Consider the following 13,973-nt stretch of genomic DNA (forward strand, 5'->3'; position numbering starts at 1 on the left):
TAAGAAGTAAACCAAATACCACATTTTGCCATACTTCCTGCTTACAGTTATGGACAAGTAATAAAAAAAAAATGAATCTCTTCCTTTAGGGTCAAAAGACACTCTCAATCCACTATCTAATGAAACCGATAATTTTTTTAAAAAAGTGATGAATGTTCAAAGAAACAAATAGGAAACTAGGAAAATATTTTATGCATGACTCTGATCCTTGGCAGCCTTGAGCTTCTTTTGTATTCCAGGGGTCATGAGGGAGAATATGGATTGTTTCTTTGGTTTCGAGCCGAAGATAAATGACCTGAGAGGAACCCTGGCTCGATTTTCTGACTGTCTTAGGTTTCCACTTTCTTGTCTCTTTGAAGTTGATAATTCAAATCGATCATTCAACTTTACAAGTGCCTTTTCAACTTCAAGTGAAAGAGATGTTGCAATATCTAGACCTGTTTGAAGTTCATCAGCAACCTTATTGTTTTCCTGTTTCATGTTCAAAACCTCACCTTGGAACTTGGCTGCTTGATAGCTCGTGAACCTGAAATCATCATCTTCAGCACTGGATTTCAATGCATTTGTTATCTCCTCTTGGATAACACATAAAGACGAGAATCTACGTTGTAGTTCTTCTTTCAGCAAGGCGCATTTTTCCAACCAGATTGTTATTTCAGTTTGGATCTCTGTCAGGTGTTTGTAAATCGGTCGTGCATCTGATTTTAAAGATTGCGCTGAAGTTCCACTACCTTCTGAAGACTTCCCTTTTTTGTCAAGTTTTGATGCCTCGAATTGCAAATCTTTAATAGTGGTTTCAAACCTCTGGATCTCGGCATAAGTTGTACTGAATTTTAACCAGAAAGTTAAGTTCTCTTCTAGAATTTCATCCATACTGGATCTGAACTTCTCTTCAATAGCTGATATAGATGAAGGTTCATCAATTTTTAGAAGTTTCTCGATGTCACGTTCTTCTTGTTCTTGTGGCAGAGATGAAGTTGAGTCAGCCAAGTCCTCATTTCCCTCCAAGGTTGTCTGGAAAAGACTAAGTTTCTGATGTAAAATTCTGATCTCTTGGTCTTTCATGGAATTAGATGTCTTCAGTTCATTCAACTGTGACTTCAAGCAAGTATCCGAGTGGTTGTCTTGATTTTTGTTCTCTATTTCGGTGAGCCTCTTCTTCACATCTTTGTAATTCCGAAGAGTATTAGTGTACTCATTTAGAAGAGCTTTTTCTCTATCTTGCATTCCATTCAAAAACATTTGTCGCCAATCAGGTTCATCATCTGGTGTTGTTGCATGCTTTTTTTGATCAACTTCAAGAGTACTCTCTGTCTTAGACGAACCTTGCTCCACATCATTTCCTTGCAGTTTCTCAAAACTCTCTGAAGAATGATTTTCAGTAGTTGAAATTGTACTCATAGCGACCGCGTCTTTTCCATCACTATTTCCAGGATTAAGAGTCTTCTCTTGTTCTTTCAAGTCTTTCGGAGGGTTGTTTTCCACTTCGGTTGCTCCTTCCATTTTTGAGGTACTAGGGACCTCAAGTTTATTTTCTGTGTGTACACCATTTTGTGGTGAACCAGTTACCTTGAACTTGTCATCTGATGTTACCTCATTTTCTAAATTATTGGCAATCTTAAGCTCTTCATCTGAATTTACTGCATCTTCTAACAAATCATTATGTTCCTTTTCGGACTTCTTTACATCATTCAGTAAGACATTGTCTTGATTCAATGGAACTTTCCCTTCAGGTTCATGTTTTGATTCAGCCTGGCCTGATGAATTCTTTTGTATCTGCAGTGAATCTGCAACCTTAATCTCCTCATTTGGCTGCTCCTTATCTGAATTTATTGCATCTTCTAACAAACCATTATGTTCCTCTTCTGACTTCTTTACATCATTCAGTAAGACATTGTCTTGATTCAATGGAACTTCGCCTTCAGGTTCATGTTTTGATTCAGCTTGGCCTGATGAATTATTTTGTATCTGCAATGAATCTGCAACCTTAATCTCCTCATTTGGCTGCTCCTTATTTGAATTTACTGCATCTTCTAACAAACCATTATGTTCCTCTTCTGACTTCTTTACATCATTCAGTAAGACGTTGTCTCTATTCAATGGAACTTCGCCTTCAGGTTCATGTTTTGATTCAGCCTGGCCTGATGAATTCTTTTGTATCTGCAATGAATCTGCAACCTTAACCTTCTCACTTGACTGAACACTTTGGACTTCCGCTGAGAGACGATTAATATTACCATGCGCTTCGGTGAAATGGATTTGGAGATCGCTATTCTGATCTTCAACAGTTTGGTTTAAATCTTGTACCGCGAGCATCTTTTGTTCCATTTCTCTCAGTTGATCGTTCAATTTATTTTTATCTTTGATCAGACTTTCTTTATCATCTTCCAGATTTCGAATATGGCCTTGAAGTTCATCAGTTTCTGTTCTCAATCTATTTACTAGAGCAGTCTGAGATGAAACTGAAGTTTCCAAACCGATCACTTTGTTCACAAGCTCATCAATCTTCTCCGCCATTTCTGTCGCAGCAACAGACGAATTGGAGCTAGCGTCAAAGTGTACTTTAACCTTCTCCTGTAATAAGTGCAAGTCCAGTTTCTGTTGAGTCGATCTACCCTCATCTTTTTCCAAGTCCTTTCTCTCTGCTATACTTTTTACATCTCTTTTGACCCTTGAGTTTTTGGATTTGCTCTGATCATATTGGAACTCATTCATGAGAGAGCCTAATTTGGCCTTGATATCTTCTATCCTTTTGGATTCAACTTTGGTTTCATCAACTGATTTTTCCTGTTTTCCTTGCAATTGTTCTAATGTCTCTTGGCATGATTTAAGAGCAGCTTCTGCCATCAAACGGCGCGCTTCATCGTCTTCGATAACTATACCTTCTCCAAGTTCATCTTGTAGAACAGAAACTTTCTCTTGTAATTCCTTGATCTTTTCATCGGTTTCCCAATACTTAGCAACTGAGTTATCGTAAGAGCTTTTCACGTACTCCTTCACAGTTTGTAGAGAAAGAATCTCTTTCTGTAGCTTGTCAACCTCTTCAAGTGCTTCCTTTCTGCTCAATCCAGATTTAGGAACTTTAGAAGTAGCAGCAGCATTGGTGATCTTTTTGTTATTAAATTTCTTTGTGGCTGCTGTTACAACACTTTTTAAATCTTTAACGGGAGGCTTTGGAATGTTTGTTTTGAACCCTTCGGGCAATTTTCTATGAGTCCTCAGAGATCCATCGTCATCTTCTTCATCCATAAATGGGACTCGATCCGGAAAGACAGAAGCAATAGTGTTGTTAGCATTCTGCAACTCCGTTGATATGTGATCATATCGTTCGGCTAAAGCTCGGTAAGCCTTGTATGTTTCTTCGACAAAGCTTATTAGCTCTGGTCTCTTTTTGTAATACATTTCTGCTCTCTTTGCAAATGAGTCTCCATCTTCCTCTATGAGTTTTATAGCTTTTTGCACCTTGTCTTCCATATCTGCATTTTTTGCTTATATATGTTAATCTTACATCACACTGACATCTAGTCATAGTTCAAGCAAGTTTTAATTAATATTCTAATTCCAATAAAAAAAATTAGTGTCCCTAGTTACATACAATACATAAGATAGTGGTAAGCATATATTCCAAAATCCTAAGATTATAGAGATTACTTCAAATCAGTACAATTTATCTTAAAATTAAGATGTACAACAAGATCAATGTTAATAATTTGTGAAAAGCATCATAATAATTTGAGTGGTTGAATAAGTACAATAGCATAGTAAGAATCATATAAAACAATTAAACATACATCACATCTTCCTTAAACCTTAATTTTCAGATTGCTGATAAATATTTTATAAAAAATATTATATGTAACACCATATCAAATCTTCCTTAAACCTCTCAATAATATATTGAAATTGATGATAAAAAAAAGCATATACTATATACTATATAATATATGTTTTTATACAACGTTAAAACCAAAGCATGAACTTGTAATAATTTTATAATATGATAAAGAGAATGAAGATGTTATAAGCTAATAATGAACCTTGAAGGTTTTGCTCCATCCATTTTGATTGCTTTGTTCTGATGTGGCTAACCCACCACCATGAATATGCATTGCTAGCTGCTCTCTGCAACATGTTTTCTTTGTTATGTTTGATTTTCCCTTGGTCCTTGATTTTGTTTTCGAATCAACCAAGGAACCAAATATATTAAAAAAAAAAAACTCTTTAATTGTGCACAAACTAGAGAAAAATGAACCAAAGATATTGAGATCTTATTATTATGTTAAGTACAATACAATACAACGTGTTAGAGTCAAAAACATGCAAACCGTGTTTCAACTTTTATCTATGAAAAGATATGGAAGAGAAGACATGGAATCCATGATGATGATGCAAAGGACCAAAGAGAAGAAAATATAAAAAGAAATATCTATGGAGAATGAAAAGAAAAAGATTCAATGAAAGATAGAGAAAGAAAAAGAAAAGACAGCGAAAACGTGTAAGATGTTGTTGTGTCAATTATGAGATGATGGAGGGGAGCAAAGTTCGCATGAATTTAATGTCAAAAAAATATTTCCTTTAGACAAAAGTGTGACAATTGAAAAAAGTCGGTTTTAACTTTTTTGTTATCATATCAAATTTTCATCCTCGTTTCATAATAATGGAACTAACCAATAATGAATTGGTTCTAGTGGTAAGAGTTTTGGTCTTCTTAAGTATATGATTAGGGTGTTTGATTTCTGACTCATGCGTATGAAGAAAATTTGGTTGGAAGGAGAGAATTCACCTTGTGTACCCCACATGATCTTTGATGAAGATTAAACATCGCTAATTGCGGTGGAAACTTCATACAGATATTATGGTAACCGGAAAAAATAATGATCGCCATTTAATAATGATTGATTTTAGTCGGGAAATTTAGGACCGATAAGATGTTTTTCTTTCAATCAAATTTTTCTATATGCACGAGTGAAAGTTCGAATCTCTGACCTCTTGGATCTAATAAAATTCTTTTCACTTGAATCAATTCATTATTGATAAAATATGATATTATTTTTATGTGGTATAAAAATTTAAATATACATCTAATAAAATCATTGTTTTTTGTCCAGTGATCTAGGGATGGCAGGAAAATCCAAACCCGATAGACCCACCCGAACCTAAACCCAAGTCAACGGGCGAAACCGGAGTTGACTAGGTTTGAGTTTAGGTTCGGGCGACACCAGAATTTATGGGTGTGGGTTTAACCCAAATCCAAAACTCATTCACTCAGCCGTTTATATATTATATTACATATTTACCCCTATGTATTTTGCTCCATTTTAAGTTTTTGAATGTTGTACTAGTGCATGCTGTAGTGATGAATTGTTTAGTAAAAAAAAAAACTATTTTGAAATGTACAAACTATATTGCCAAATTATGCTACATTTTCCATTTTATCAAATATAGTTCAGGTCAGGTTTTAACAAATAATCAATTATGCATGTTCTTGTTACATATTTCGGGTTTGGGTGAAAAAACTCGAACCCAACGAGTGTCGGTGTGGGTTCCATTTTTCCACCCAAACAACATTTGGGTTTGGGTGGCACCCGAATAAATGGGTGTGGGTCTGGGTAGTATCAAACCCGCACCCATGGGCACTCATTGTCATCCCTACAGTGATCATAATTCAGTTGGTAGAGACATCACATGCAATATGCAGGGACCGAGGTTTGAACCCGATACTCTGACTTATTCACTTTAAAAGGTGAAATTCTAGCCACTAGGCTACTTGACAAAAAAAAATTATTGCTTTTTAAAATATCTTTTTGTAGCGAGATATATAAGATAAAGATATAACTACACTATAATTTCAATAAAAAAAATATTGTTAGACTGAACATTTTTATCCAAGTTTAAATATGAGATTTTACGGTCGTATGTAAATTTTATGTGATGCTTGTAAATTGTCCACATAAAAAAAAACTGATATATGATTGAATATGTGCATAAAAAATTAAAGTCACTAGATTTGGTCTAGTGATGAGAAATTTTGGTAGTACGCTAGAAGTTCTTGACTCCATTCTCAACTCATTGTAAAAAAAAAAAATTATATATTCTTAATTGGTTCGTTCTTACATATAAATTAAATCTTAAATAGAAGTATGTTGCTTAAAAAAAAAAAGTATGTATGTATGAATTTACTCAACTTACAATATTAATATTCTATTTTTTTTTTAATTTACAATATTAATATTATTAGACCGTACATTTTTATTCGAATTCGACTCTCAACCATCACAATTGTTCATACATTTTTTAAGGGGTGTTTATCATTTTGTATATAGAAGGATTGAAAAAAAAAAAAGATAACATCATAATAAAAAAAAAAAAGAAAAGAACTTTGTACCAAAAAAACTTATTTATGTGGTGACCCACGTGCTGGTGGCACTGTTCCAGCTTTGCCAGTTCAGAATCACACAACCCACAAAACCATGAGCACCTCCCCCTTTTTGCTTTTTACATCCACCTTTTATTTTTCTTTGCTTTTATTTAACATCTCAATATCCATGGAGTTAATTAGCATGTTTATATCCTCGGGAGCTTAGCTCAGTTAACATGTACATTACACTGTATATGTAAGAATCGGTGTTTGAACTCTGAACACTCCATTCATTCACCTTTAAGGTGGATTTTTTAGTCGATAAATTATTTGACAAAAAATAAAATAAAATTAGTGTTTACGAAGTAAATCATCTTTTTAACGAGGATATCAAAATTCAAATTTTTCAAAAATGTTGTTATAGAAACTTCAGTGCTGTAAATTATTGGTCATATATTCAACGAATGGTTAACATTTAAATTTTGAAAGAAATATTATGTTATTGTAGTAATTTTTTAAATATACTACGTTTAGATGAGATGATACATGTTTCTTCTATTTTAATCAAGGCCTTAAATTCGATCTCTAACTTAATTTTTATACAGTTGTGAACAAATGATACCATGTTTACGAAAAAAGAAAAAAAAACGTAATTTTTTAAATTTTTAGATGATCAATATATAATTAATCTCATAACAAACTTAAAAAGTCTATGTTGTGAAAATACTCAGAAACCGCTAAAAATAAAAATATCAATTAAAGACCGATGTTTGCAACAACAAAAAATGAGAGAATATTTTCCTTCAAAAAACAAAAAGAGAGGATCTTTATAACTACTCTACTCAATAAGATTAAAGGCTTAACAAAATAATCAAACAATTTATATTTATAATTATATTTATAATAAACTTTTTTTTTTTTTATAAAAAATAAAACAAGTTGTTTAACAACTATGAAGCACGGACACAGACACGGACACCGGACACGACACAGACACTGAGACGTCGACACCGATAAAAATTTGGAAAAGTGACATAATTTAGTGTAATCATAAGTGTCGGTGTCAGACACGGACACCAACACGTGTCCGATACAGACACGCCTAATCTGAAGAGTGTCGGTGCTTCCTAGTTTAAAAATGACTATTGAGTAGTTTGACCTGATTAATTATATTTATTTTATTTGAAATTATACTAATTTTTAGTTTATTGATTTAATATTCTTAAAAAAAAATGGTCCCATCTACTATACCATGATAGTATACTTTCATGGTCTATTTGAGAGTTTAAGAAAGAAAACGAGGGGTTAAAAAGAAGAAAGTATAATGTGAAAGGAATAAATGTTTGGTAAATACTTTTTTGGTAAGGAAAAAAACAAAACAAAAGAAAATACTATTCACGAACAAATAATGTTTCAATTGCGTCGTTTCTAAGAAGATGATAGATGTCTTTTGGAGGAGAAGCATAGTCAAGAAGTCAGCATCTGAGGAGGCTCCAAGTTTAACGAAGAAATCTGCATATTGATTATCTTCTCTAAGAGTGTGTCTAAAGCTTTGTTTGAATTGGTGGTATGTGATGGAATGAAGTGGTAAGTAATTAAGTTTCATTATTTAGATTTGCAAATAATGAACGGGGTGAAATGGAATACAATGGAACACATTCCATCTCATACCATCCGACCTTTCAATTTTCTTTCCCCCCAATTTGGGGTGTATTGTTAAGAGTCTCACATCGGTTGAGAGATGGTCTGACTAAGTGTTTATAAACTAGAGACAATCCTCACTTTACAAGCTGATTTTGTAAGGATGAGTTAGGTCCAATACTCAATTCTAAGATGTATCCAATGGAATGGAGTTATATAATTAGAATTTTACCTTTATATCCCTATGTTTATTTTATTTTTATCATTAGAGCTATACCTCCTCCTTCCAAATACTGTTTCTTCTACTCATTGTTCATGGTTTGTTGCTGCTTCCTCGTCGTCAATAAATTCTCTTTCATTTCTTTATTGCCATCATGTTACTTGTTGTGGCGTGTGCAATGCATTTTTGACTCTTTTTTTTTGTTAACTTTTTTTTTTGTGAAACTTTTGCTATTTGAAACTTTTTGACATGTTTTTTTTTGACGTAATGTTCATTTTTTTTTTTGAAAATTAGGATGTTTTTTATATATATAATAATAATAGTTTTTAATTAAGGGTAAAAATCTAATATATATATAAGAAAGTTGATTGTTCTGGTTAAGTCCAAAACACATTTACTTAATTTGTTGTATGTGTCCCAAATGAGGATAACTGATGTCCAAAAATTTGATAACTGAATTAAAAGTACACACCATTTGTCAAGTAACCAAGTCATCTAAGCCATATTTCATCTTGTGAGTGCAAATGTTACTTTATTGAAAGACATAGTTGCATTTTAATCAAGCCACAAGTCACTTAGTTACTTTTGAAAACAAATGCATGTGACAATGTCCTTTATTTTGCAAGTTGTCGTGAGTTATCTTTTGGAGACAAATTATGATATTCAAATTTCAAAAGTAAAAAATAAAATCTATATTTTACACGGGATAAATTCTAACCGATATAAATTTTACCTATCATATATGAGACAAATTATTACTGATAAAAAATTTAAAATAATTATCATATGTGATACAAGTTCTTACTAATAAAAATTTCAAAAAAACTATTTTACACGGGGGTAAATTCTAACTGATTTATAATTATTATTTTTTGGTACAAACTTATATATAAACTTTAACTATCATGTACGAGATAAAATTATCACAGATAAAAAATTCAAAATAATTATCATATGTGAGATAAGTTCTTACTAATAAAATTTTTAAAAAAACTATTTTACACGGGATAAATTTTAACTGGTATATAAATATGTTCTATGTAATTATTTCTTTCAATTTAAATATTTAGAATTGCAACCAATTTTGATTATCAAACTATAACTTAAAAAAAATATCGTCGTAACGTTACGACCCGTGCGATAGCACGAGTCTATTACTAGTGTAATAAAAAATTATAACTAGTTTCGTTCCACCCACTTTCCAAACAATGGAATGGAAACATTATTTTGTCACATCATAAAATACTTACAATGGAATGAATTATATGTTCCATTATGCTTCATTCCACTTCATTCTATTATGTTTCATTACATTCCGCTTCATTATCTCCCATCAATCCAAACATAGCCTAAGGGAAATGCTTTGAGAGGAGAGGACTTTGAGGGTTTTTTTTTTCCTCTATTCATAATTGGCTTGTTGAAAACAAATTTGAGGAAACTTAAAAAATGTATGGGGAAATTTTGGAGATTTGGATGATTCCAAATCATTGTCTAAGATATATTATACTATTTTTAATATTAAAAATATATTAAACATGAATATTCGTTTATTATTTTGGTTGGTAAAAAGAAATATATAAACTTTTTTTATTTTGTTTTGAATTATCATATTATAAAATTTAGCTGTAAGACATATAAAATATATAAAATATGTTCTCTCATATCAACCGAATTATATAAAGAAAATACTATATTCCTTTTTATAAGAGTTACTTTGACTAATATGTATTATTAATTTATCTTATTTTGACCGTATTTTTTTAATAATATATAGATGTAAATATTATCATATAAGATTTGTTTAATTTGTTTTGATGAGTATTTTCAAAATATTAAGTTCTTATAATTTTTACCAATAGACAATTAAAAATATTAGTGATCGAAATTATGCATTGACGTACGTGCAACAGTCAAACTAGGTCTAATATTTAGGGAAAGAGGGAGTATTAAAGTAGTGTCTTTAGAGCAATGATTAAGGGAATAAAAATAGTAAGATAATTTTGAAAGTAGTGCATTCAATGTCTTGAAATTTTAAAAAGATTTTTTTTTACTTAAAATTTTAACTTTAATTTTCTTAAGCATTTCTCCAAGGGCAAACCCTTAAAATTACAATAGTTTTCGGTAAAAAAAACATATGGTATGATAATTTATTCTTCAATTTATTGCACAAACAAAAATTGGTCTTTCGAATACAAAATACTTCATTCGGTCCTATATATAAGAAAAAGTTGACTTTTTTAGATTCATTGTAGAATTCATTTATCTAGACAATAATATAGTCTAAATACATTCATTCTACAATGAATCTAAAAAATGAAATGTTTCTTATATATAGAACTAGAGGGAGTAATTAAATAAGCAATTGCAGTTTGGCATGTACGAGAGGTTCTTTGTATAATAAGATTAAAGTCTTAATAAACTAATATAAAAAACACCATCATTGGGTTCGAACTCTGATCACTTTACTTTGTGTGTTGGTTTTTAATGACTTTGTCATTTAATCTAATTATATATAAAAAAACATTAATAAAAACAATATTTTTTTTATAAAAATCAAACTATTTGATTTTTTTTTTAAAATCAAACAAGTTGTTTAACAATGACTAAACTATTGAGTAATTTGACTTGATTAATTATATTTCTTTTATTTGAAATTACAATAATTTTAGTTTATTGCATTAATGGTTATGATTGTTATTCTACAGAAAAATGATTACGTTTACTATGATATTTTTAGGGCCTGTTTGAGACCTATATAATGATTACTCCAATAATATTTATGATAGTTATGATTTGAGCTACACCTATAAGATTAGGAGAACATATTTTACTTATGTCTCTTAGTGCTTACCGCTAAACTTTTTTTTATCTAGTAATCTAGCTAGTTACTAGAAATTCCACCTTAAAGGTGAATAAGTGGAATGTTCGGATTCAAACTCCGGCTCCTGCATAATATATGTGATATCCTTATCAATTGAACCAAGCTCACGGAGACTTATAATATAATAATTTAAAAAGTCTATATATATATATGAGTCAGGATCCGTTGACACCAACTAGTTTGACACCAAATGTTACACCTCTCAATAACGTTTTAACCGATATAAATTTTATAAAATCTACCGTTGGATTGAAAGTTTACATCATATAGATCATTTGTGTAAAATTTCAGACAAATCCAAAATCATTTGATATGCTATTGAGACACATAAAGATTAACGGCATTTAAAAAAATACAAAAACCGTTAATTTTGATGTATCTCAATAACATATCAAATGATTTTGGATTTATTTGAAATTTTACACAAATGATCTATATGATGTAAACTTTCAATCTAACGGTGGATTTTATAAAATTTATATCGGTTAAAACGTTATTGAGAGGTGTAACATTTGGTGTCAAACTAGTTGGTGTCAACGGATCCTGACTCTATATATATATATATATTTTACCAATTGTAATTATAATGATAAATGAATACATAACGTCCAAAAAATAAAATAAATGAATACATGTAATTTAGTACTCCCTCCGGTCCTTTTTATAAGGAACAATTTGAAAGAAAAAAAATTGGTCTTTTTTTTGTAAGAAACAATCATTAAATTTATTGTTACAATTCCATTTCTACCCTTATTAAATTGTATCAAATTAATCCATTCCAAAGTTATGCATTAATTAGAGTGACATATTCCCTATATTACAATGGACAAGAATAAATTAATACACCAAGGTTAGTTTTGGAATAGATTATAAAATTTTAGAATTTTTAATAAGAAGATAAAGTTCCTTGGTCTGTGTGTTTTTTCGAAATTGTTTCTTATAAAAAGGATATATTTTTAATATTGGGAGCAGTATAACAATATAGACGACATTTGGATAAATCATCCAAGCTTTTTATATTTTTACAACACTCGGATATTTGGAATGCGAAAGAGGTAAAATTGAATATGTAAGGGGCACACACAAAAAACTCTAAAAAATACATTGTAATTTGAATCTCTTATTTTGATCCAATGATCACAAATTTATAACTTAAGAGCATTTCCAATAAAAGTATTAAAGAGAGTATCATAGAGTAATGATTCGTATCTTAATTTTTTTATCATTGAAGTTGCTTGACGTGATACAGAGGATATCAAAATTGATGATTTAATATTATCTTTTTTGTATATCAAGTTAAATAACTTCTATTAAATAAATATAGAATGAACCACTTGTTAGTAATGTAGTTACACAATTAAAATAAAATATATATGAATTGCATAAGTATTACATAACATTGTATGAACATTTGTTATTAATTTATAACACTCAAAGTGGTATAACAATTGAAGATGCTCTAAATAACTAATATAAAAAATAAAATAAATGCAAAAACTAACTACCTTGGTCAGATTAATACATTAGTATAAAAAATAAAATAAATGCAAAAACAAAATGGACACCATGTAAAGTTATGATTGATCTAGTGATGAGAGATTTGAATAGTATACATGAGGTCCTGGGTTCGATTTTCATTGCCAACATTGTAAATCAGAAAAGAAAAAAAAATGAACACCATATAATCAATCTTTTTTTTTTGATAAGCCCATATAATCAATCGTTAGTTGGTTCAATGGTGATTAACGTTGAACTTTATAGGGAGGACCACGATTCGATCCCTCACAGCTGTGATCGGGAGGAGGCTAGAATCACTTGATGCCATGACCCTTGAACCAGATTAAACTGGTGGTGAAAAAAAAAAAAAATGGACACCATGTAACCCTAATGAAGCATGACCAAGTTGCAAGTGGCGCCGCGGCAGCATTACGTAGCCCTAGTTTACAATAACCTAACCCTTGGTTGTAGCCTCTCTTTTCTCTCTATGTCTCTTTCTATATAAACCCACCATATACATTACATTACACACATTCTCATCAACATACCAACACATTCTAATATTTCTAGATTTCTAGATCTATTACTTTGCATTCAATTTCTCTTATTTTCTTTGTTAGTCAAATTCTTTGTATGCAATTCTTTTGTCTATCCAACTTTATAATTTTTTCTTTCTAATGATGCAAAATTCCATCCGCATGCGACACACACATGTTGGGTATGACGGCCATCTTTTGCACAAATCAACTATAAGCTTTTAGGCTATGTTTGGATTGATGGTACATAACGGAATGGAGCGGAATGGAATAAGATGGAATGAAGCGGAGCGGGATGGAATGAAGCATAAAATGTATTCCATTGTTTGGACATTTTGTATTCCATCCCATACACCCCAAATTGGAGGGGAAGAAAAATAAGAGAAAATGATGGAATGGGATGGAATCCATACCATCACATACCACTCCATTCCATTCATTTTTAAAGAATCCAAACAATGGAACTTCACTTCATACCACCACATACCACTCCATTCCATCTCATACCACCAATCCAAAGAGGTTTTTTCCATCTTTCCATCAACCTCTACGAAATCAAAAGCGTACATTTTTATTTTTTCCTCTTCTTTGACTATTTTTCATATTTTTATGAAAGAATATAGTACGTTAATAGCTTTTTCTATTGAGAGAAGTCAAAGCATTTGAAAATTACCCAGAAAAGCATATTCTATAATCTTTTTATAGAGCATTTTTTATTTTTCTATAATTGGTATGTATGTAGTTCTATCACCGATTCTATTCTCTAGTTCTTTTTGCGGTATCAATTTTGTGATTTCAATGTTGGCCATTTTGTATCGTTCATATGATTCTTTGTATATG

The 13,973-nt window shown here is 30.9% G+C and overlaps 1 protein-coding gene across 1 annotated transcript; it reads right to left on the reverse strand.

Annotated features, from left to right (window-relative positions):
* Positions 1-4,577, reverse strand: LOC123903801 (protein NETWORKED 2D-like). Its single transcript, XM_045953423.1, has 2 exons — positions 4,038-4,577; positions 1-3,476 (listed from the first exon to the last, which is right to left on the reverse strand). The coding sequence occupies exons 1-2, from the start codon at positions 4,129-4,131 to the stop codon at positions 190-192; spliced, it is 3,381 nt and encodes a 1,126-aa protein (XP_045809379.1). The 5' UTR covers positions 4,132-4,577; the 3' UTR covers positions 1-189.
* Positions 4,578-13,973: the final 9,396 nt, after the last annotated feature.

This window comes from Trifolium pratense, linkage group LG2 (genome assembly GCF_020283565.1).
Source record: "Trifolium pratense cultivar HEN17-A07 linkage group LG2, ARS_RC_1.1, whole genome shotgun sequence".
Lineage (NCBI taxonomy): Eukaryota > Viridiplantae > Streptophyta > Magnoliopsida > Fabales > Fabaceae > Trifolium > Trifolium pratense.